At 36.9% G+C, this 24,400-nt stretch overlaps 2 protein-coding genes across 4 annotated transcripts in view; one reads left to right on the top strand and one right to left on the bottom strand.

The window, feature by feature from the left end:
* TXNDC16 (thioredoxin domain containing 16) overlaps positions 1-3,311 on the bottom strand; it is a 77,081-nt gene extending 73,770 nt beyond the window's left edge. For 2 of the 3 annotated variants that reach the window (XM_016120811.2, XM_016120810.2), the window contains exon 1: positions 3,135-3,310. The gene's annotated coding sequence lies outside the window, so the exon portion shown is untranslated. Of the gene's footprint in view, positions 1-3,134 lie in introns of all 3 variants that reach the window. The other variant, XM_016120812.2, reaches the window with a different exon arrangement.
* A 313-nt stretch (positions 3,312-3,624) lies between these two features.
* The window catches only part of GPR137C (G protein-coupled receptor 137C), a 50,343-nt gene continuing 29,567 nt past the window's right edge, over positions 3,625-24,400 (top strand). The window contains exon 1 of the mRNA XM_016120814.2: positions 3,625-4,373. Within this exon, the coding sequence (XP_015976300.1) occupies positions 3,930-4,373 (444 nt within the window). The 5' untranslated portion in view covers positions 3,625-3,929. The remainder of the gene's footprint in view (positions 4,374-24,400) is intronic.

The following is a 24,400-nucleotide window of genomic DNA, read 5'->3' on the forward strand; positions in this document are numbered from 1 at the left end:
ATATACTAGAGCAATGCGAAAATAATAATAAAAGCAAGATATTTCATGGCAAATTTGAGGGGTAAAGTGAGGACTGTAATTCCCAATTATCTTGGGGTAAACAGTGAGGCTGCAAGCACCGATGGAGAGTATTCTTGGGACAAACAGAGAATGTGTCGAAACTTAAAACAATCCTTTATTCCCCACCCTTGTATAATCAGGAAGCAAGCTGAAAAAAATTGCTCAGCCATGTAAAGAGTTCATATTCTCCAAAGCCAACTCCAGATGTGGCCAGCGATAATAAAGATAGAAGGCCCTCTCACAGGGCAAAGCCAAGGACCATGGAGAACTACGCTCTAGTGTATATGCCAGAATGCAAACTATTACTGGTCTACAATAAAACAATTTCTGTGATAAACAGAGAAATTGAGTATAAATGCTTAGAAGTGTTTTTAGCAACTTGACACATTTGCAAATAAAATGCTAAGGGCAACAAAAATGCGTTTTTTTTTTTTCAGCACTAAAATGAGGAGGAAGTACTTCAAGAGAAAAACAATGATCTTCCTGCTGTTGAGGATAGGGGGCAAGGATACGCCTTTCATGTGTTCCGTAGAAAGGTGGAACAGCTGATGGCCCTCTTCAGCTGGAGCAATCCCATTTGGGGATTGGGTCCAGTATGTAATAGTTGGCAAACAGTTCCATTTTAAATGTTTGAAAGATCACTGTGCTAAAGTAATCTGCCCTCCTAAAACAACAACATCGAAGCACTTCATTTGGACACTGTTAGGTCGGCGGGAGGGTCAGCCGGATGACAGCCTGGACAGCCTGGAGACTTCCCAGCTTGATATTGGAATCCCGACCTTCCAGCTGGACATCGAAGTCCTATCAAAGTCCGGAACGCCCAGCTGATAAGGGCCCACCCTAAAGCCCTGGCGCCACCACCCTAATCCGGATGCTCAACATTCAATTAACATTCTCCATTCTATACCCTACCCTCACATACCCTATAAAAACTACACCCTCCAGTCTCAGGGCGCGACTTCTCTCGCCCCTCTCCTCTCGAGACCAGTGAACCTCGCCCAGTGAACTTCGCCCGGGAGCCCTCTTCCAATAAAGTCTTGCTTTTAAAACTTCTCTCGGCGTGTCACGCGTTTACCTTACAGACACATTTCACATTTTAGAATATCTAGCAGCAAGCTTTCCAGAAGACCCTTGATCCATTTCCCGTTTATAGGCCTAAATTTCCTATGGTTTTCTCTCTCAGGGAAAAGAAGAAATTAACAACTGTGAACATTACAGAAATTATACCAAGATCTGTGGGCATCATTCTCTGGGAAAAGACACGTCATATTTTGCAACAAAAAGGGCATATAATGCTTATAAGAATATTCTGTCAAAAATTAGCTTACTTACAGTTCAATGCTGCTAATGGAGAATAGAGCCTCACTCACTGAACCAGGCTCAAATAAAACATTGATTAGATATTCATAGTTTATCATTTAAGACCCAAAGGAGCCAATAAAAGGACTCAACATCTCTCTACTTTTCAGCCCCTTCAAAGCAGTTGGGGAAAATTCCTTCTCTCCACCCTCTATATAAGCACCTCCCCCCATCCCCATATAAAAAGGAGGAAAGAGGTGGGTGTCTGGACTTGCGATGACAGTGAAATAAAAAGTCTCACAAGCAAAGAGCTAAAATTAATATATAGGTACCATTCAGATGTCAACTATCACTTTGAGTAGAGAATACAGGAGAAAAAGTAAAAACCCTTCATGGTGAAAATCTATTCATGACATGAAACTTGCATGTCATTAATTATGGAAGATATAAAAACAGGTCATACCAGAGAATAGGTTCCCCTGATTTTGATAAGTGCCTCAAATCACATAACTCTGAGTTCATGCTTAATTTATGTGCTTAAGCACATTACTGCAATCAGGTAACTCACTGTAACCATGAGCACTCTGTTCCCTCTTAAATAGAACTGTGTACTGCCCTAACCACTTGCTCTAGGAATCCACTAGGTGAATTTCTTATATAACAATATAAGAATAAAGATCCAATAAACAAGATCCTTCTCTAAAGCATTGTTGCATTAGGCCTGTTAACTTCTTACAGCAAGTTGTATCTTACTCTAGGCTGAACTGCACAACTTGCTAAGCTGAATATTGCATCTGAGAGTTATCTGCTTAACAGTGCTAGGGCTAAACATCTATCACAGTTTGTCAGCACACCTATAAAGAATCCAAAATATACCAGCATCTGCTGGTGCCTGGTGAACTACTGTCCCAGAACGTGCAGTACAAAATAAATTTTAAGTTTCCTGTGGGTCACTAGCTAAGAAAGAAGGTAGCAGCACTCTTCTTGGGCAACATTAAAACTAATAGTGAGTTAGGAAAGGCTAAGTCCTGGCTGTGCCAGTAAATGTAGGTAGCAGTGTCTTTCAGAGATACTGAAGTTGTGATGTGCCACTTATTCTAAGACCAAGAATCATTTTCTCTTCATTTGGCACTATTCTGCTCATTTTCTTAACAAATAACAACAAAAAAAATCAACGAATGTTATGTATCAGTCCAATACACGTCGGGAAATTTATTCTTCCCTTATTTATAACAAACAGTAACATATAGAGCACTGGTTTTGTACTTGAGCCACCATCTACCACATACTGGACGAATACTTTGAAAGTAATACATGTGGAATGTAAGGAGCACAGACTATTCTACTTCTTCCTCTCTAGACATTCATTAAAGACATACAGTTCTATTTCTGCCTTTTTCCTGAATTTATGCCCAGAGCATCTTTCCAATTCTTAGTTTCAAAGATCCACGTTCCCCCTACCCGCAGATCGCTTGGACATCCATATCATCCTAACACCATTCTTCCTTAAAGGACAGCTCCCGGGGGAGAGAAGAGTCCTACTTAGAGCTTCGGTTCACCTATGATCATTCCATCCCTTCTCCCTTCAAAGGGCGCACGTTCTTCCCGCCGCTCACACCAGGAAAGAAAGCAAAATGCCCCGCAGAAAACTCCAGGTGAGGCCCCTTCTAACCCAACGGTGCGGCTCTTGCTGGGGGAGAGCCCCGGATCTGAATCCCCGTCCTTGCAGGCACAAATCACAGCCCTTGGCCTGATGGACCCGCGCAACCACTTACCAGCCTGCTCGCGGCTGACCGCTCCCGCCACGTGAAGGAGAGGCAGAAGGCGGGGCCTTGCCTGGCTCGCCCGAAGCAGCGGACCTATGCGCCAACCTGCCAGAGCCAGCGCCTACAGCCGCCACCGCTCGGTGGAGTCTGTGGAGTCGGTGAAGTCGACCTGCAGGGCAAAAAAACAAGCCCCAAGGCTCCTCCTTCTCCTCGTGCTCCTTACGTGCTACCTCTCCAACCAATGGGGAAAGCAGGGGGCGGAGCGAGACCCGCCCTAGGTGACAGGCAACAACCGAATCCTCCCGCCGCTGTGAAGGAGCCTTGCAGTTGCTGGACCAATCGGCAGCGTGGGTGGGGAGTGCAGGGGAGGGAGAAAGCGGGGAAAGCGAACGGCCAATCGGATCTTGGAGCTCTGGAACGACGGGTTCCGTGGCCCGTGGGCTTCCGAGTGCGGCGCGCAGGGGGCGTGCCCGCCTGGGCCAATCGGCGCGAGCCCACGGTGCGGAGCGAGCGCCTCAAATGCTCGGGTTTCTCAGCTGATTGTCTCCAGCCGAGAGTTGTTTTTTGCAGCTACCGAGCGGAGCCGCAGCAGGAGGAGCCGAGACCCCCGGGGGAGGGGGAGAGGAGGCGGGGTCCGGGAGCCGCCGCTGCTCTGCGCGGGGCTCCGGGTCCTGTCACGGCGCTTCCTGGGGTTGAAGGTTGGGGTGGGTGGGGGGTAAGGGACAAATCCTTCTCCCCCTCGACGGCTGCTCCGAGTCCTGCCCTTTCCTTCCCGCGCTCCCTCGCCCGCCGCCCAGCCCCCTCATGGGGGTTTCCGTGCCGGGTCCGGTGGCCACCGCCGCTCCCACGGCCGGCCGTGAGCCCTCGACGCCGGGCGAGGGCGGTGGAGGCGAGAGCGCCGTCGCTGCCGCCTCAAGCGCGGCGGTGCCGGGTTCGGTGCAGTTGGCGCTGAGCGTCCTGCACGCCCTGCTCTACGCCGCGCTCTTCGCCTTTGCCTACCTGCAGCTGTGGCGGCTGCTCCTGTACCGCGAACGGCGGCTGAGTTACCAGAGCCTCTGTCTCTTCCTCTGTCTCCTGTGGGCAGCGCTCAGGACCACCCTCTTCTCCGCCGCCTTCTCGCTCAGCGGCTCCCTGCCCCTGCTCCGGCCGCCCGCTCACCTGCACTTCTTCCCCCACTGGCTGCTCTACTGCTTCCCCTCCTGTCTCCAGTTCTCCACACTCTGTCTCCTCAACCTCTACCTGGCGGAGGTAAGGCGGGAGGACCGGCATGCGGGGCCGGGCGGGCAAGCGGGGCCGCCGCGATCCAACTCCGGCTGAGGACCGATGGGGGTTGGGGGTTGGGGGTGAAAAGCGGACCCAAGACCAGCCTGGGGAAACCGAGGCACGCCTGGAGGAAGCGCCAGTGTTCTCGCCCTAAACTTAAGCAGCTGATTGACTCGGTTACTGAGGGCATGGGGTGGGGGGGGGGCGGTGAGTGAGAGTGTGTGTTCTGACAACTTAGAGCAGCAGGACAACCCTTTGTTCGTTGTTCTGGCCCTCTAAGGTAAGGTGTTGGTGGCACTAACAAAGTGGCATTGCAAGAAGTAGCAGCCCCGGTAGCTCCGCCGAAGCTGGACCGTGTTGAGAGGTTGGATGCTGAGGTAGCAGCAGCTCTGCTGAAGCTGGACTGCTGCCAGCCATTACGTCACCAGGCAGAGCTGTTCCTCTGCTATTGTTGCTGCGTTTCTTTTATTAGAAGCTTATATTCCCTCCTGCATCTCCTTTCCTGTGGCTCGATAAGCCTCACACAAATTCCGTTCGATAGTTCCCCAGCAGGATTAATGATCAATAACCAATGCTGAGGGTCAATAGAAAGACCTCCATAAAGCCCTTAATGTTTGCCCCAGTTGTTTTATGCTTTGCCTATTTATCCTACCTCTTACGACCTAGCCTTTTTTTTTTTTTGAGTTAATTAAGAGAAAATAGTGTGTTAGCTCGTGCCTATTGCAGAAACAAACCACCAAACTGTTTTTGCAATAACTTGCTTAATAGCTGGAAGCTAATCACACCCCCTTTCTTTTTTATGGGGAATTACTGGTTAGATTGCATTGTTCTGTGCCACTTATGTATTTGACCCATTTCAAACAGGTTTGGGAGTGTCAGGTTGTCAGTCATGTGTGTTAGCTCGTGGTATTTAAGCCACAGAATTTTGAGAATCGCCCCTAAAAAAAAGTCTCCCTCCCCCCACCCGCAAAAAAATAGCTTGAGGAGGAAACAAGGTGACATCATATGCTTAATACTGACTAATATAGAACAATATTGGTCTGTGCAGCAGCTAATCCTCTCAAAGGCTTTTGGAGGTGATGAGAATGATCATAGTTATGAGCAAAAGTAAAAACATTTGAGGCAGATTATGAGTTTGTATTTCCTGCATACATAAACCAATTCATTTCTCACTTATTAGATTGGAAGTAGAATGCATAATTTTAAAATCCAGTCATAACTGTAGCTTTTGGCATGCTAAAAACAGCAGTTGAAAATAAGTAACAAAACTTTAATTATTTTCCTTCCCCATCCTTTAGAGGTCCAAGCAGTAACAAAAACCCAAACAGATGCAGAAATAAAAAACATAGGTAGTCATAAATCAAATAATCATGCCATAGTCATGTCACTTAGTTGTTTAAGCTTTAATAAAACTCTCCTTTATGGTTAAACTGATACACTGTATTCTTCCTGACACCATTTCTGCTAGAATACCAGTGACTTATCACCAAAGCTTTACTCTAGCTTAAGATACATTTAATTTACTGGAAAGTTATTAGCAATTCTTATGCCACTAGCATCATATAATTTGTTTTTCTATATATTTTGACTTATAAAATTAATGATTCACTGTTAAATAGTTGGTGGGCACTTCATAAAGTAACAACACTCTTTTTACCTTTTTCCCGAGCTATAGCATATACCATAAAGTGCATAAATCTTATGTATACAGCTAGGTGAAGTTTTACATATGGATACACTCATGTTATCACCACCCAGATTAGAATATACACTATGTCAGTGCCCCATAAAGTTCCCTTGTACTCTCTCCCAGTCTTACTCTCATCCCAAGGTAAACACAAAGTGGCCAAACACTATCACAATAGGAAAAAAAAAAGCATCTATAATTAAGCTAAAAATTCTAAAAGTATGCTTCTGTAGTGTAAACTATATGATATCTAGATTGGGTATCTAGACTTTTGACAGCTGATATTCCAAGCTAGTGAGGAAAAATTTAAATGTCTAAAAGTCTTCCTATTAAATAAACTCTTGTTTGTGTGACGTACCTTTAAAACAGTAAAACTCAACTTAGAAAATATAATTTGGAAAAAAGCTGGACTAAAGCTTTTTCCTTTTGTAGTGTCTCAAAGAGTGTAGATTGCTTGTCTATGCTTGTCTTTTTATAATCAAAGTACCACTTTTAAGACACATAACTGTACTTAAATCAAGTTTCCAATCTGTTTTAAAAGAGATAACCAGAAATCAATTTCCTATTCATTAGAAAAAAATCCAGAGTAATCTGTATTTAATAAGAGTATTTGCATTCAAATTTTTATATCAATTACATGTTACTGGAAGGATCTTTTCCGTTTGTCATTCTAAATTAATGAAGCTTTCCCAGTGAGTTCTTTGTATTCCTAGTGAGCAAAGTAATAGGGAACATTTTTGTGGTGACAAATACAAAACTTACCTAACATTTTATTTTTTTAAACCAAAAGGCCAAGAGATTTCTGTTTTGAATAGGTGTGGTTCTTCATTACCAACTCACTGTCTTTACTGTCATATTATATACCAATTTTATTTTACTTTTGACTTCTTTAAAGCATTTGTTATATCCATTTCTCACTAAAAAAAAAAAATTCTAAATTTCAGGACTTAGTTACAAAGAACCATAGAGCAGTATAAAAATAAAGTTAGTAAAACAACCATTACTGCTTTACACACACTTTGGTGGTCCTTCTAAAACTCATAGTTTTCCAAAAATCCACTCCGTTGACTACACTTGATTAGAATTGAGGTAAGGGGAAGTAGCCCTTTCTGAAATAATTAGGCTTTTCAACTTATTATAATTAGCCTCTAGGAATCAGATAGTTGAAAAAGAGAAACCTATGCACTCATCTAAAAACACTTATTGAACTTTTTCTGGCATGATCAGTAAGACATATGATTACCAGAAAAGAGTTCACACTCCTGTACTTTTAGCAGAAAAGACTTTAGTCTTTAAAACATTACAGTGGTCCCATGTTATCCACAGGGTATATATTATGAGGACTCCCAGCGGTTACCTGAAACTGTGGATAGATAGTACCAAACTCTATGTATACTATTTTTTTTTTCTTGTACATACATACCTTTTCACTAAAGGAAGCACTTTACAGCTTCTCCATGTTGTGTCCAAATAGCCAGCATCACAATTCTTGTGCTTTGAGGCCATTAAGTAAAATGAGGGTTACTTGAACACAGACACCATGACAGTCGATCTGTTAGCCAAGATGGCTACTAAGTGACTAATGGGCAGGTAGGGTATACAACTTGGATACACTGGACAAAGAGTTAATTCACATTTCAGGCAGAACGGAATAGAATAACGTGAGATTTCATCATGCTGCCCGAATGATACACAATTTAAAACATGAATTGTTTCTTTCTGGAATTTTCTAACCACAGTTTAAGGGGGAGTAACTGAACCTGCAGACAAGGGGAGCTTCTATGTACCTGATAAAATGGTTGCTATCTACCATTGGAATAAGTAATAGGACTTAAAGTGAGAGTTGATAGTATACCATTTTTGGAGTATTGTGATGCATGCCAAAATCAGTTCCTCTTTCAGACCTGTAATGACACTTTTTCTTGTGTTTTTGTAACGTGAGTACCATATGCTTAATCAAAATAAAATACAGTGACTTAATCACAACACCAAAATAAGTAGGAAAATTAAATTCCAATTTTAATTTTTACATTTATGGATGCTATCATTGTCTCAGACAATGGATATCTTCCAAATATTGATGGTATGTCAAATAGCATGCAGTTCAATTTATCAGTACTTTGGTTTTGTTATAATCTTGTGTTTTCTCACAAAAGTATTTTCATCACCTAAAGTAGAAACTCCTTTAAAGATAAGAACTTATTTTATCATATTTTTATCTCATAGCAACTAGAACAATGTTGACTATATCATTGTATGACAATCCTGAAAAGGCCGAAACCTAGAAAATGTTTAGCCACTTAAAATTTGGGGATTAGCTTAGCTTTTATTAACATTTGAGGTAAATTATTTGTATACTTTCTGGGATCTTTATCTTTTCTGCCTAAAAGTTTGCTTATGGTATGAATGCTGAGATTCTCTTAGATTATCCTCGTTTAATTAGATAAAATTTAATTTTGATTACTATAGGTAAAATCCTAATGAAACCACTTTAATATGCTACAGAATTTTGCTTAGCAAAACTATTTTTATATCATGGCAAATGGCTCATAGTAATTAGAGCTTTGCTAATTTGGTTTTAACAAATTCTATTAAATAGTGAAGCCTGTAAAACAAATATGTCTCACATCATGAGTCAACTACTATTTACTGAAATAGTGGTTTATTTAAATGTTGGATTCTTATCCATAACCGTGATTTTAAACTAGGTATATTATCCACGAATCTCCTAAACTATTTTATCCATGAACTTGATTCTATTTTTCCTGAGATCATCTGTGAGACAAAAGTTTGAGATGTAATTTTGTAGCAGAAGACATAATTATAATGCCTCATATTTTCAGTGATTTGATATTTTCAAAGCATTTATAACACTTGTCTTGACAAACCCCCATGATATAGGTAGAAATAAATGAGATGTAATTTATCCAAGATTATATGGCTAATATGTATTAGATATGAGACTACTTTATAACCAGGAGCTGTAAAGTCTTGTCAAGTGGTCTCTCCCTATGAACTTTCCTGGATACCATCAGGAAAGTTCATAGGGAGTGCTTCATTATTTAACTTGCTTTGTCATCTTCTACCACTTCAAGCCTCATTCACTCTCCAGAAAACTCTTCCTTTCCTTCTTCCTTCACATTCAGTATATGACCCTCATCTCCTAGTTTATAAAAGTATAAAAAAGGGCTATCTGGCTGTACAAAGATTTAGAGAGATGCCTTAAAATGATTCAGAGAGTATTTAATCTTTTTCAATGAATGGTTAAGCTGGTAAGTGAGGAAATACCTCAGAGACAAGAAACCATAAAAGAAGTGAATGTGGAATGATAAAGTTACACACATGTTGGTCTTGGGATTAGGAGTAGATATCTATTTTAATTTTATGTGTTAGGGATGTGGGAGGGTGACATCGGAGGCAATACCTTGTAGTGAGTTCTAATCAGATCTTATCCTCTCCAAATTAATGCCAGAATTCTCAATGTACATCTTTAGTGGACTATTGGGGAAATGAACAGGTCCTCAGAAGTAGATGATAGAATCTGTGCTTGTCTTGGCTTTGGATGAAGGAGATACAAATTGGGGAAAGGAAAGTGTTCTCTAAAAATGCATAACAAGCTTATTCTCACACAAGTCTGGAGCCTGAATTCACACCATTTCTGTGACTTTAGAGAGGAAAAAAAACAAATTTGAAAATGATGTAGGTTAATATTACTCTGGCTTGGTTTAACTTCAAGCACCTAAAAAGAGCAAATGCAAATTATCTGTTGAGGAGTATACATTAAACCTAGAATCCTGACACATGAAATTCCAAGGAGTATGTGTCACAATGAAAAATTACACTAAGGAATCTTACCTACAAAGATTGAAGATGTCAGAATTAACAAATACATATATAAAGTATTCATTTATGTGAAATAAGAAATTAATATTGATATATGATAAAGCTGACTAGGACATTTAGAAATAAATTATTTTCAAAAATGAAAAATATAATTAAAGTTAGTAACTGAAATTGATGATTAAATATTTAAAAAGAAATTAGCGAACTAGAAGATCTAAGAAAAAATTACCTAGAATACAGCCTAGAGAAACAAAAAGTGGAAAATATGAACATGGGATTAAGAGAGAATAACGATGTAATGAGCAGATTCAATATATATATAATTGGAATTTCAGAGAAATTATTAGAGTTTTTGACTTAGAGTTATTAGAGTATTTGACTTAGAGTTTGCCCAAATTTATGAATGACACCAAGTTTCAGATTCAGAAAGCCCAAAAAATTCAAGTCAGGCTAATTTAAAATGCACATATTGGAATAAAACCTTAAAATACCAAAGACAATATGTTTAAAACAACTAGACAGAGAAGATATTACTGACAAATGAGTAAAAATTAGTTTGAGTATTGGCATTTCATTCACAACTAAGGAATCCAGAAGACAGAGAAATGTCTTCAAAATGCTGAGACAAAATAACCAGCAATCTAAAATTCTACCCACAATGAAACTATGAAAAATAAGAGTAAAATAAAAGCCATGTTGAGAGAGTGACATCAGCAAGACGGAGTAGGAAGCCATGAACTCTCCCCCTGAAAACATATCAATTCAGCAACAATTCAAAGGCAAATTTTCTTTGTGAGAAATTCAGAAACTAATTGAAAGGCTCCTGCACCCCAGGTCAATACAAAATCAAAATCACCCAAAATGGTAGATTAGAGACAACCTCTTACCAGAGTTTCTGACCCAGTATAGTACCATACAATTGGGAAGAGACTTCCTAGCTCTTAGTTCCTCCCAGTGGAGGGAAGAGATTGGTTTGCACATCAAGCAGCCCAACTTTTCCTAGGAAGCCCTCCTCCACTGAGGTCATGCTTCTGTCTTGTCAGTCTTGGAGCTCTGACAGGTCCAGTACAGTCTAGCCACCTGGGGGAGAACAGAAACAGCAATTTGAACAGATAGATGATATAGCTTCCTTTCTCCCTCAACTCAGCAGAGAGTGAACGAACCAGAATAAAAAACTTCCTGCTTCTTGGGAAGGGAAAGGGTAGAACTCCCCAGAATCTCTGGACAAACTGACTGGTGAGGGCCTTCTCCTTTATGAGACTAGTCTTTGAGAGAGGTGCCTGTTTTGCCTAATGCACAGACACCAACACAGAGAGTCAAGGAAAATGAAGAATTAGACAAAGGTGTTCCAAACAAAGTAAGAAAATCTCCAGAAACCCTAATCTTTCAGTTATATGATTTACTTTACAGAATTATTCCAAATAACTCCTAAAGATGCTAACCAAGGTCAAGAAAATGAAGCAGAAATAATTTTAACAAAGCATGAGAATTTCAACAGAGAAAATATTAAGAAGTACAAAACATACACCATGGAGCTAAAGAATACAAAAAGTGAAAAATTCAGGGATTCATCAAAAGATTAAATAGAAGAAAGAATGAACTCAAAGACAAGTCATTGGAAATCAGAAGAACAAAAAACAGAATGAACAAAGCTAGAGAGATTTAATGGTACACCATCAAGAAGACCAATATCTACATTGATTTTCATGATAGATAAAGGACCAGAAAGCTTACTCAAAGAAATAGTGGCCAAAACCTTCCCAGACCTGGGGTAGGAAATGGACATCCAGATCTGAGAAGCCAAATGAAACAAAAAAAGAAGAATCCAAAGAAATCCACACTGAGACATTGTAATCAAGTCAAAAGTCAAAGACAAAAAGAATTTTGAAAACAGAGAGAAAAGAGACTTGTCACATGCAAGGGAAGCCCTCTAAGAGTATAAGCAGATTTTTCAGCAAAAATCTTGTAGGCCAGAAAAGATCATCTTGTAGGATGATCTTTTTCAAATACTGAAAGTAAAAACTGCCAACCAAGAATAATATATTCTGCAAAACTACTCTTCAAAAATGGAAAATGACTTTCCTAGATAAAAACTGAAGGAATTTATCACCACTAAACCTGCCTTACATGAAATGCAAAAGAGAGTTCTTGAAGTTGAAACAAAAGGATGCTCAACAGTAACACAATAGTACAAGTATGAAACTCATTGGGAAAGGTAAATTTTAGACAAATACAGAATACTGTATTATTTTAACCATGATGAATAAGTCACTTTTAGTATAAAAGTTTAGAAAAAGTACAAAAATAATAAAATATGTTAAAAGATACACAAGGTAAATAGATATAAAACAGGACAATAACAAAGTGTTGGCAAGAGAGGTTAATGTAGAGTTTTTGTATGCAGTTGAACTTAATTTTTTTTCAACTTAAAATGGACATAAGATACTTTGTAAGGCCCATAGGTTACACAAATACACGCATATGTGTGCACACACACAACTTATATAGAAATTACACAAAAAAAGAAAAGAAATAAAAGCATAGCAATATAAAAACAACAAAGCACAAAGAGATAAAAAGACCAAAGAACTACAAGAATTAATAGGAAAAAAAATGAAATGTCAGTAGTAAATCCTTTCTTATCAGTTACTTTGAATGTAAATGGTTAAACTCCCAAACCAAATGACATAGAGAGGGTAAATGGATTTTTTTTAAAGACCCAACTATATGTTGTCTATAAGAAACTCACTATATTTTTTCCCTTTCATTGCCATTTTAATAGTAAAAAGAATATAAACCATATTACAAAATATATTTCACATTTTTGCAGTGAAAATTTACTAATTTTATAAAATAAAAGGATGTTAAAAAGCAAATTCCAAGTGGAGCAAAGACATGAAAACAAAAGAGTTTCAGAAAAAAACTTAGATAAATTGTATTCCAAAAAAGATCTTTTGAAAGGACATAAACCCAAAAGCGACAAAGAAAAAAGACTGGTAAGTCTGAGTACATAAATTTTAAAACTTATGTATCACACACAAAAAAATCAAAGTAAGTCTAATGGCCAACAAACTGGGAAAACATATTTGCAATGCCTACTAAAAGCAAAAAAGTTTAATTTACTAAGAATCATACATGTTATTACAAAGGAAAGCCAATAGAAAAAAATGGGAATAGTCAGTTTAAAAGGGGAAAATTGTTTTTAACCCATTTCCTGTTTGCCCAGAGAATACTCACTGGTGGCACTGGGAACTGCAGCATTTACCCTGAAATAACTTGCAGATTACAGTCCCAATTTTACCCCCAAAGTTTGCCACGAAATATCTCACTTTTATTATTTTTGCATCACACAAAGACTATGTTGATAGTCTTTGGAAACAAGTAACATCTATTTATAGTATTCTGGTTTTAGTAGTGGTATTTCCATTTATAAAATATAGTAATTTTTTTTTTACAACATCACATTTATTTTTATTATGGTGACATTGGTTAATAAAATCTAGTAAGTTTCAGGTAGTTTCAGGTGTACAATTTAACAGTAAGGTATATATATACATACATACATATGTGATCTATTTTATATATATATAGATAGATATAGATATAGATATAGATAGCGTGTGTTCACTGCCCCAAATAAGTAATTCTTGATTTCTGAAAATGTCAAATCCGAGATGTTCCACTTTGTGTTGTTCAATGCTTTGAAATTTACCACACAAAAAATATTATTAAATACTGATCATCATATACATTTCTGTTACATTAGGATTAGAGACAAGTTCTGTTAGCAATAACTCCAAGAACAGTTTTCATTTTTTCATTGAAAATCAGTCAGATTTACTTCAGCCTCAAAGAGAGTGTTTATGTAAAATTAAATTAACGCTGGCAGTGAGCTGCACTTTTTTTTTTCTAAACGGGAAATGAGTTAAAAGATGAAAATATATGAAAGTATGCTTTAATCTCATTCATAATTAAGGAAACACAAAGATTAAGATGCCATTTTTTTCATACATGATATAGCAAAAATTAAAATGCCTGATGATGCCCAGAACTGGAGAAAAATGGTAGAGGGAAAAATACACTTTAATTACAGCATGGAATAGTTGGTAATTGCAAAAAACCCAAAACAGCCCAAGCGTCCATCAATCAAATTATAGCATGTCCAGATGGCCACTAAAGTACATGCATACAGATATGTACATATGTGCTGACATGGAAAGGTCTCTAAGATATACTAGTGAAAATTTTTTTTAAATGGAGGGAGTATTTAACAGTGCATCAATGAGAGGAGGGAAAAGTGTACTCAAGTCTATTGCAATTCCTTTCTGTCCTCCAAAGGAATTATAAAATACTGTTAGCTGTGGTTATCTTTAGATAGATGAAGGGTAGGGGAAGGATGTGAGAGACTTTTACTTTTCATTTTGTACCATTCTGTGCTGTTTTATGTTTCTACCCTTAAAGGTAAAACAGTATTATAACAGGGGTTACATGGGTGGATAGACTATAACTCATTCATTGTTTTCTTTTTATCTCTGTATTAAAAAAAAACAACAACAACAACTGTTTTTTACATACACACAAAGATGTTAATCCAAAATGTATAAAATTTTTTAAAATACAGTCATATGTACATATATGCACACATATGCCGACAGCACAGGAGAAAACCTACCTTTTTCATATCAGACACTGTCCTAATGTACAATACATGTAGTTAATATTACCCCAAAATCTAAAAGTACTTAATATAAATCTCCTTTAAGTTTCCATCTTATATAGTGATATAAGACTGTGGGTACAATACATTAGTGAATACAGAAAGAAATTCCAAGCGTCCCATCTGAATAATGTTCTGACCACTGCATAATCTTTTCGTCCTTTTACTACCTCGTAGTTATGATTCAGAGGCTAGTCTTTGGATCAGGTTTCCAAAATAAGCAGTGTTTGTATTCAATTTATTATTAAGAAAGTTTTGTTCTATATTTACTTGCCCTCTAGGTGCAGCTAAGGATACCACCTGGTCAATATCAGCATTTCTTGGAAGAAAATAAGCAATATTATTAGGGATCTTCTAGGAAAGTCTGAAGATTTTGAAGTCATCAGGAAACATAATGTTAAAGGTCTCTGCGGTAACATAGTCTGCCCTGCCTACAGGGGGCTGAGGAATACAGCATCAGGGAACCTGAGGAAGCTAGCAACAGGAAATCTCCATAGGTGAATTCTATGGAGACTCACAAGAAACTCACATCACAAAAATTATGAGATGCAGCAAAAGCAGTAGTAAGAGTTAATAAATACCTATATTAAAAAAAGAAGAAAGATTCAGATAAACAGCCTAACTTTTCACCTGAAAAAGCTAGAAAAAGAACAAACTAAGCCCAAAATTAGCAGAAAGAAATAGCTAACAAAGATCAGAGCACAAATAAACATAGTTGAGAATAGAAAAACAATAAAAAAATCAATGAAACTAAGAGGGTTCTTTTTGAAAGGGTAAAGAAAATTGACAAATTCTTAGACTAATTAAGGAAAAAAGAAAAAATGATAACCAGAAATAAAAAGGATCATAGCAGACTACAATGAACAATTATATACCAACAAACTGGATAACCTATAAGAGATAGATAAATTCCTAAAAATATATAACCTCTTGATTCTTACCTTATGCCAGCCACAGAAATCAACTTGATATGGATTATAGACCCAAATATAAAAGCTAAAACTTGTAGAAGAACATAGGAGAAAATCTTTGTTACCTTGGAGAAAAAGATTTATCAGACAAGAAACAAAAAGTGTGAACCAAAATTGACAAATGAGATTTTATCGAAATAAAAAGGTTTGCTTTTTTGCAAAACAGTAATGAAAAGGCAAGCCACAGACTATGAAAAAATATTTGAATTACATGTATCTGGCAAAGTAATTATATTCAATATACATAAAGAACTCTTAAAACTTGATAATAAGAAAATTCAATAAAAATTGACAAAATATTTTATCTTTCACAAAAGATACTTACTCGCATGGCCAAGAAACATAAAAAGCTGCTCAAGATCGTTAGTCATCAGGAATATGAAAATTATAACTATAATGAGATACCTCTAAATATTGACTAGAAAGACTAAAAAGACTATACAAGTATTGTCAGTGATGCAGATTAATTAGAACACATACACTGAATGTAGTTTTATAACCATATTAGAAAAATAGTTTGATAGTTTTTAAAAAGTAAAACATAAACTTGACATAAAATATAGCCATTATAGCCTTAGATACCCAAGAGAAATGAAAGCATATATCCATACATAAACTTGAATGTGAATGTTCTTAGTATCTTTATTCACAATCACCCCAAATAGAATTTAACCCAAATGTCCATCAAAAACAAAGGGATAAATTATTGTATATCCATACAGAGGAGTATGACTTAGCCCTAAAAGTAAAGAACAAGCTACTGATAGACACAACATCATGGATGAATCTAAAAATCAGGCAGAATGAAAGAAGTCAGACAAAAATGAGCTCCCACCATATCATTACATTTATATCAAATTTTAGAAAATGCCAACTAACTTACAATCACAAGAAGTAAATCACCAGTTGCCTGGGGCATGGGGCAGAAGGGAGGATGTACAATAAAGGGGCAGAATGAAATTTAATGAGTATGGAAATGTTTTGTCTTTGATTATTATAGTGGTTTCACAGATTGTATACAAATGGCAAAACCCATCAAATTGTACACCCTAAATATATGCAGTATGTTATAAATATATTATACTTTAATGAAATTGACCCCTACACACACACACACACACACACACACAGTACAAAGCTCTGTTTGTAATTTACTCCAAGAGTAAAACCTGAGGTTGGGAAGAAATCTAAAAAATGTGACCTTATCACTTATCAACTCTGTGTAACTTTGTAAATTTACTTGGGTAAATTACTTAACCTCTCTTTGCCTATTTCTCCATCTATAAAAAATGAGAATGATAATAGTGCCTCCTTCATAGCATCTTTCTGAGGACTAAATAATATAATTCATATAAAATCTTTAGAAGTACCTGGCATATGTTGATTGTTACCTATTAATATTAAATCTCAAAGAATTGGGATTTCATTCTTTTACTCCAGAAGCATTGTTTGAATTCAGTAACGAAAATAATGTGCGAAGTTTATTTGGAAAATTTTAAAACACTTAACACATGATTAAAGAAGAAATCACAATGGAATTTAGAAAAAACTTGGAATATGATCATAAAAATACTGTATATTAGAACTCGAATGAAGCAGCTAAGTTGGCATACAGAAGCAAATCTAGAACTTTAAATGTTTACAATAGAAAAAATCCAGAAATTTAACAAGCTAAGGATTCAATTTATGTTAGGAAAAGGAAAATAGGATAAACCCAAAGGAAACAAACAGGAAGAAATGAATGTAGAGATTAATAAAATAGAAAACATACAATACAAGAGACTTGACAAAAGCCAAAAGCCATCCCCTACCTTTTTTTATAATCAACTTTCAGGGGCGGCCCACACATGCTCTCCATCTCACTTCTCCATCCACGCTGATGTGCCTCTGCCCAATCACTACCAAAATAACTATTGCCTAAGGCTCACAGTGACCTTCATGTCAACATTCATTAGACATTTTTTACTTCTCACCCAAACTAATCTCTCAACAGCCATTAACTTCATATTTGTCTCCCTAACACTTCCACTGGCTAGCGCACTGTCCTGGATTTTTTTTTTTTTTTAACTTTCTTAAGCTAGATTCTCTTCAAGTTTATCTGCCTCTGCCTTGCTATCAGAGGTAGAAGTTTCTCAAGACCTAAGCCTTGGCCACCTGTTCTTCCCAAATGATTGCATCCATATTCATGCATCATGTCACTTAAAAGCAGATGACTCACACACATATCTATGATCCTAACACAGACTGCTCTTCTGAGCTCTGCCTTTCTATATTTTACACCTACTTGATATCTCCTTGAGGATATCTGAAACCCTCAGATTCAACATGTTCCAAACTGAGCTGACGATCTTTCCTTCTCGCTCCCTACCACACACCTGTCTCCCCCAAGACCTGATCTTCCTCTTTTGTTTCCCCAATTCAGTAATGCACTGCTATTTATTTATATAGTTCAGAAACCTATGAGTTGTCAGTGCTGCCCTCTCCCTCATACTTCATTAACTCCATTACCAAATCCTGTCCATGTTGCCTCCTAACATCTCAAGTTCATGCACTTCTCCCCTTCCACAATGCCTGGTCCAAGCTACTACCATCTATTGCCTAGTCTATGGTAGTTAGCCCCCTAGTTGGCTGTGTCTGTATTCTCTGGCTACACAAGTCTATTCTCCACACTGTTGCCAGAGTTATTAAACAAAAATCTAATTAGTTATAAAGTTTCCACCCCTAGATTCCTCCATTGGCTCTGGTTACTCTTAGACTAAACACAAACTTTTGTACATACTTCAAGATACTTATGGTTCCAGCTTCATCTCATACTGTGCTCCTCCTTGTTCTTTGCCCCTCTGGCCAAACTTGCATTCTTTTAGGACTTTGTACTTGCCAGTTCTCTTCTGCTACAGAGCCTTTCCATATTCTTTTTCCACTACTTAAAATGTTCTTTCCTTCTTTGCTGAGTCAGCTATCAGCTCCAGCATGACACTTCAGGAAAGCCTTTACCCAATTCCATTTAGATTAGATTCCAAAATTACAGACTCTCAGGCATTATGCTCCTTTCCTTCATGTTATTTGCACATTCATAGTTGTATATTTGTGTGGTTTCTGTGGGAGCTTACTAGACTGTAAACATTATAGGAAGAGAGGCCCAGTCTGTTCTTTCTGTATCCCTAGTACCTGTTAGTTAATACCTGGCATGTAGAAGGTGTTTAGTAAATATTTATTGAATGAACGAAGCTCTTGTTCATAGCCCATATATCCTGGGATCGAGGAATCCCTGAATGTATAATTTTACAGCAGAACTTTACCCTTCTTTTCTTTTTTTCTACTTATCTGCCCTCTCCCTTTTAAAAAAAATGTTTGCTTTAAAACAAGAATCTCAAACTCAAATATCTAGAGGGTCCTTCAAATATCTAGAGGGTCCTGGTGGATACTACCATTTGAGAGATAATAGGAAGTGGTGGTTACTCTGGTGAACTAAAGAGCATGTATCTAAAGAGGACAGCCACATCAATTTAGTTCTACCTATAAGATGGCATTGCCACATCACCTGATTTTTCAAGAGAAATCAGAAGTCAGATTTTAAAAATAAGAAATCTACTTTTAAATAATGACAGTGTATCAAAGTGTTGTTAATAATACTATAGACTAACAGTGACTAAGCCAAACAATTTTGTGGATAAGACCCAACCCAAGAGCTCCTAATTTGTATCTTCCCCTCCTCTCTCTCTACTTCTCTATTATCTTCCTTAGAGAAATAAAACAAATCAACACAATCTTGTCCTTATAATTTCCATGTAACAAAACTGAATTACATTTAATACTCAACAACATTAGTTAAAGTGAACTCTGAGTAATTTACACCTTAACTTATGGAAAATTTATGGTGTTCTAAGTCTAACCAAATGTAGAGAAAGTACCATTCATTACATGCTATACCATCAATGTCTGCCTTCCTCTGCTACATTGCTTTAGGTCAGCCACTATTGTATATTTATTTTGAAGGAAATTCTACATGTTCTTCAGCACCTGGCACTGTTATATATGTGGTTAGGGCTTAACGATTTGGATGTTTATGTAAATTCGTGGTGAAGTAAAAGAATTTAAAAGAAAAGCTGCTTTCTCTCCAGCTCCACAAATAAAATCAGAATCTCTAACTTGGAAATTAGACTTTTCATCTAATTTTGTTTTAAATAAAGACAGATTTTTATAAATTAAATGTCCTTGTTATAGTTTTATTTTAAGTTTGATAAGGGATGTGTTTAAAGTAGTATAATTTCATCAATAGCCCTGAACTAGGAGTTTGGGGATCTGAGTTTTAGTTCAAATTCTAATCTATTTGGCTAATTGTTATTTGCCAGATCGCTATTTTTCTGGGCCAGTTCTTTAATTAATAAAGTGGTTCATGTCAGTGATATCTAAGACACCTTTAAATCTCATAGTCTGACACTAATAAATCAATCTAGAATTTGAAGGGTTAATAAAGACTCTGTGACCTAGTTCTGAGATCTAATACAGTGTCTCTAAATTCTGTCTCCGAGACATGAATGCCAATTTTAAAAAGTTACACATGTCATGTTAAAACTAATCAAAGTTTAGGATGTAAATAAATACTGAAATATTTAGGATCATCTACTTTATAAAATAAGATGTCAAATCTGTACGTTCTATCTTTTTACAAAAATTCAATTTTAGCTGCCATTTTTCATTAGCATAATGATCACACACTACAGTGTTTTAGCTTTAGTCTCACTATAAAAATGCTTAAGTAATATTTTCTTAAACTTTTGTGCTCTTTTCTCAGCTATTCTATAGGACTTTGTCTAATTGCTGATTGAAACACTTGGGTTGGTTTGAGGTGATAGCATGTACACTAGGGAACTTTCTTTCACACACCGGAATTAGCATGTTTTAAACTAATGTGAGTGATCATCACTGATTACATCCAAGCTGTTATTGTCCTTAAAAAATCAATATGAAAAGAACATAAGCAGCATTCCTTCTGCTTCTTTCTCCCCTGTGATATTCTAATACTTCTGAAACATTCTGCCCTTTGTTTCTACACCATTATCAGTGAGACTTTTTCTATTGAATCTGGCTTTATCTTTACAAAAAGCAATTCTGCTATCTTCCTAGTTCAAAAAGCATGAAAGGAAAAAAAAAGCATGAAAGATTTTATGAAAAATCAGTAAATACAATGGGGGATTTAATGTTTGAAAAACTTTAAAGATTAGAAAAGTTTCAGTAGAAATTCAGTTTAAATCAGTTTCCTAGAGTCTAAATTTATAATGCATGAGATTCAGTTCAGAAATAAATCCCGTGTATTCCTTAATGTTAACTTATCTTCAAAGAACTCTCTATAGGAAACTAATGAACAGTCCATAGTAATCTGTTTTATTTCAGGCTGATTTTCAATAATGAAAGCTCACAGATTTTTCTTCTCACTTATAAAATTAATATTTCATTCCTGAATAATTTAGATATTTATGCTTTTTTAAAACTATACTTCTATTTAAATAAAGGGTATGGTAAAGGTACTTGATATTCAGCAAAACAATGTAAAATGAAGTTATTAAATTGCTTCTAGAACATTACCTTTTACTAAACAGAAAATGTGATTTCTGAATATATTTTTCTTGTGCATGTTCATTCTGCAAATCTTGAATAACTAACAGGTAGTGGCATTACTGTTAATAAAGTAGTATTTGCCACCTTAAAATTTAGGGAATTAACTTTATATACCATGGAAGATCTAAATGTACAAATATATCAGAGAAAACGAGGACACCTATGAGCCTTGAATTAGGAATCAGGACACCTGGGTTTTAATCCTTTTAATTTCCTGTGCGTTTCTGGACAATCCACTTAATCTCTAAAGCTCAGCTTTGTCATTTGTAAAATTAAGTTATTGAATTACATCTCTAAGGTTTCTCTTAGTCCAGGAGAGATGAGGCAAAAGCTTCCCATTGTCCTCTCCCAGCAGTCTTACAGGCAGCACTTATTTTCCTAGCAACAGTATATGACAACCAGAAGAGTTCACCTGAGACATAGTGTCCAAGGTTTTTATTGGGGGTCAGTCATGTAAGCAATGGAGTGCCTTCATGGCTGACTAGTTACTTAGTCTCCGGACTCTACAAAGGTCAAACTGATACCACCTGGTCCAGGGCCTCCACCATAAATTACATCATTAGCATAGACCATTAAGTGTGGCCCAAGGCCCCAGGCACACAAAGGTACTCTTAGGCAGCCTATCTCAAGGGTTTACAAATTATCTTCCTAGAGCGAGGAAATGACCAGGTCTTTCTTTGGAATGTGCAATGTTTAGACAACTAGGGCCTGCTGAGTTAATCCTTCACTGCATACCTTGTTTCGTTGGAGTAATTTTTTAGTATTACCTTGAAAAAGGGTACTTGGTAAGTAATTTTTTGAGGTTTTTCATGTCTGAAATATTTTAATTCTACTGTCATATTTGATTGATAGTTTAGGCAGCAATAGAGTTCTAGGTTAGAGATAATTTTCCCTGGAGATTTTTAAGGTATTGCTCCACTTTCAGTGTTCTTATTGAAGTTTGAAAGCCATTCTGATTCTTGATCCTTTGCATGTGACTTGTTTTTTTTTTTCTTATTAAAAACTATTAGATTTTTCTTTGACCCTAGTGTTCTGAAATGATGTCTCTTGATATGGGTTTGTTTTCTATCCATTTTGCTGGGCATTGAACAGGCCCTTTCAATTGAGTCACATGTATCCTTTAATTTGGGGAAATATTCTTAACTTTTTTATTAATTTTCTCTCCTTTCTTTCTGGAACTCTGAACATTTGAAAGTTGGACCTCCAAGACAGATCTTTTTCTGATCTCTTTTCTCCTTATTTTGTATGCCTTTTGGCTCCACATTTTTGGGAAATTTCCCCAACTTCCATCCCTTCTCCTGAATTTTTCATTCCTATTAGCATGTTTCATTTCTATTAGCTCTTTTTTATTCAAAATTTTTTATTAATAGCATCTTGTTTTTGTTTCATAAATATAGTATCTGAGTCTGTTAAGGATAGAGTTTCATTTGTTAAGTTTTTTCTCTTTGTACAGATTTCTTTTTTTCTATATTTTAATCTCTTTTTCATTAAAAATTTTTAAGCTATCTGGTTATCCTTGGCTGTATATTCATAAATAAAAGTGGAAGCTTTAAGCATGTAGGGTGATCTGGCTGGACAATTTGTTAGGGAACCCCTGATGCAGATATATTTAGGTCTTTTCGCTGATCAGTTTCCTTGGGGAGTAAATACTCTAATTCTTCAGAAAATGGAAGTCTAATTTACTGCATTTTGAGAACCTAATCAAAGAAGAGGATTGAGGCAAGAGAAACTCTCTATACGTGGTATTCATCACTAATCTCCTTGTTTTTAGTATGGTGCCAAACTATCAGCTGGACCTGGCATCTAACTGTCATACTCCAGGGCAGAATAGACTCTCCAGAGAATAAATACTTAGATATCTGCCAGGAAGAATAAGGGGCATTTGCCCAGGGCATGGACTAGGGAAAGAAATTTAGGGATTTAACTGCTCTTAAACAGCGTTCATCTACCTCTGTTTCAGTCACCTGCACCTTTCAGTTTCAGTGGTACTTGGTTCTCTTGGTTCCTGCACCTTTTGAAGATTCTGAAATGTACATCAGGTTGGTTTGCAACCCTCCTCACAATTGGCTTGAGATTTATCTTTCTCAGATAAACACACATTGTACTGGAGTCCCCAGGACCACCCTCAGCCTTGATGATTTGCTAGAAAAACTTGCATTTGTTACACTCATGATTAAAGTTTATTACAGTGAAATGACAGAGTGAAATCAGCAAAGGGAAAAGAGAGATGAAGTAATGTCCAAAGAAAACCAGGCTCAAGCTACCAAGAGTCCTCTCCCAGTAGAGTCACAGGATATGCTTAATTCCTTCTGTGCGAGTTATGACAGTATATGCGAAACATTATTTATTGAGGAAGGTCTTTAGAAATTGTGCCAAAGTCTTTTATTGGAGTTTATTCATGTAAGCACTCTCTGCCAACACATACCCAAATTCCAGATTCCCAGAAGGAAAGCAGGTGTTGAATATAAAGTATTGTTTACACAAACAGTTTAGACACAGTGAAACACCCTTATCATTCAGGGAATGGTAAGAATCCTTTCAAAATCCAAGTTCCCAAATGCCCACCAAGGACCAACCTTACAAGCAGGCTTTTCTAAGGATAGCAGTCTCAGGCCTGCTATGTTAATTCTTTTCTGCACTCACATCCACCTACTTTCTGGCTTCCTTTCCCATTCTACTCACGCATATGGGGTTATGCCTGTTAAGAAAATCTCTTTACTATTGTTTTAATGGAGTTTCAGGTGAGAACAAAATTAGATATGTAAAAATAATTTTTATGCAACTCAAAAGAAAATAGACTAAGCAGAGAGAAGAAACTTAAAAAAAAAGGTATTAGTATTCCAAGAGAAAGACAAAAAAGATACAGTATCCTTCGAATCCTAGAAAGAACAGGCTGCTGTAAAGAAAAAATATTTAAGAAGGTTTTCTTTAAAAAGTGTTCTTAAAGATAAAATGTATGATATGCATTGAAAGAGAACATCTGAGAAAAGGCTGGCTCCTCAGTTTACAGCTAAAGTAGCCAAAAGCATCATTGTTTTACATGCACACAGCAGCAATGGTAAGCTTGGGAATGGTGTACTACTCTCCATAGGAATTTAAGCAACTGAGATGGAAATTATGGATAACTGCTTCTGTAAAGCAATCTACATAGTTGGCTGTATGTGCCTATCTCCCA

The sequence above is a fragment of the Rousettus aegyptiacus genome, unplaced genomic scaffold (assembly GCF_014176215.1).
Source record: "Rousettus aegyptiacus isolate mRouAeg1 unplaced genomic scaffold, mRouAeg1.p scaffold_m13_p_3, whole genome shotgun sequence".
Taxonomy (NCBI): Eukaryota; Metazoa; Chordata; class Mammalia; order Chiroptera; family Pteropodidae; genus Rousettus; species Rousettus aegyptiacus.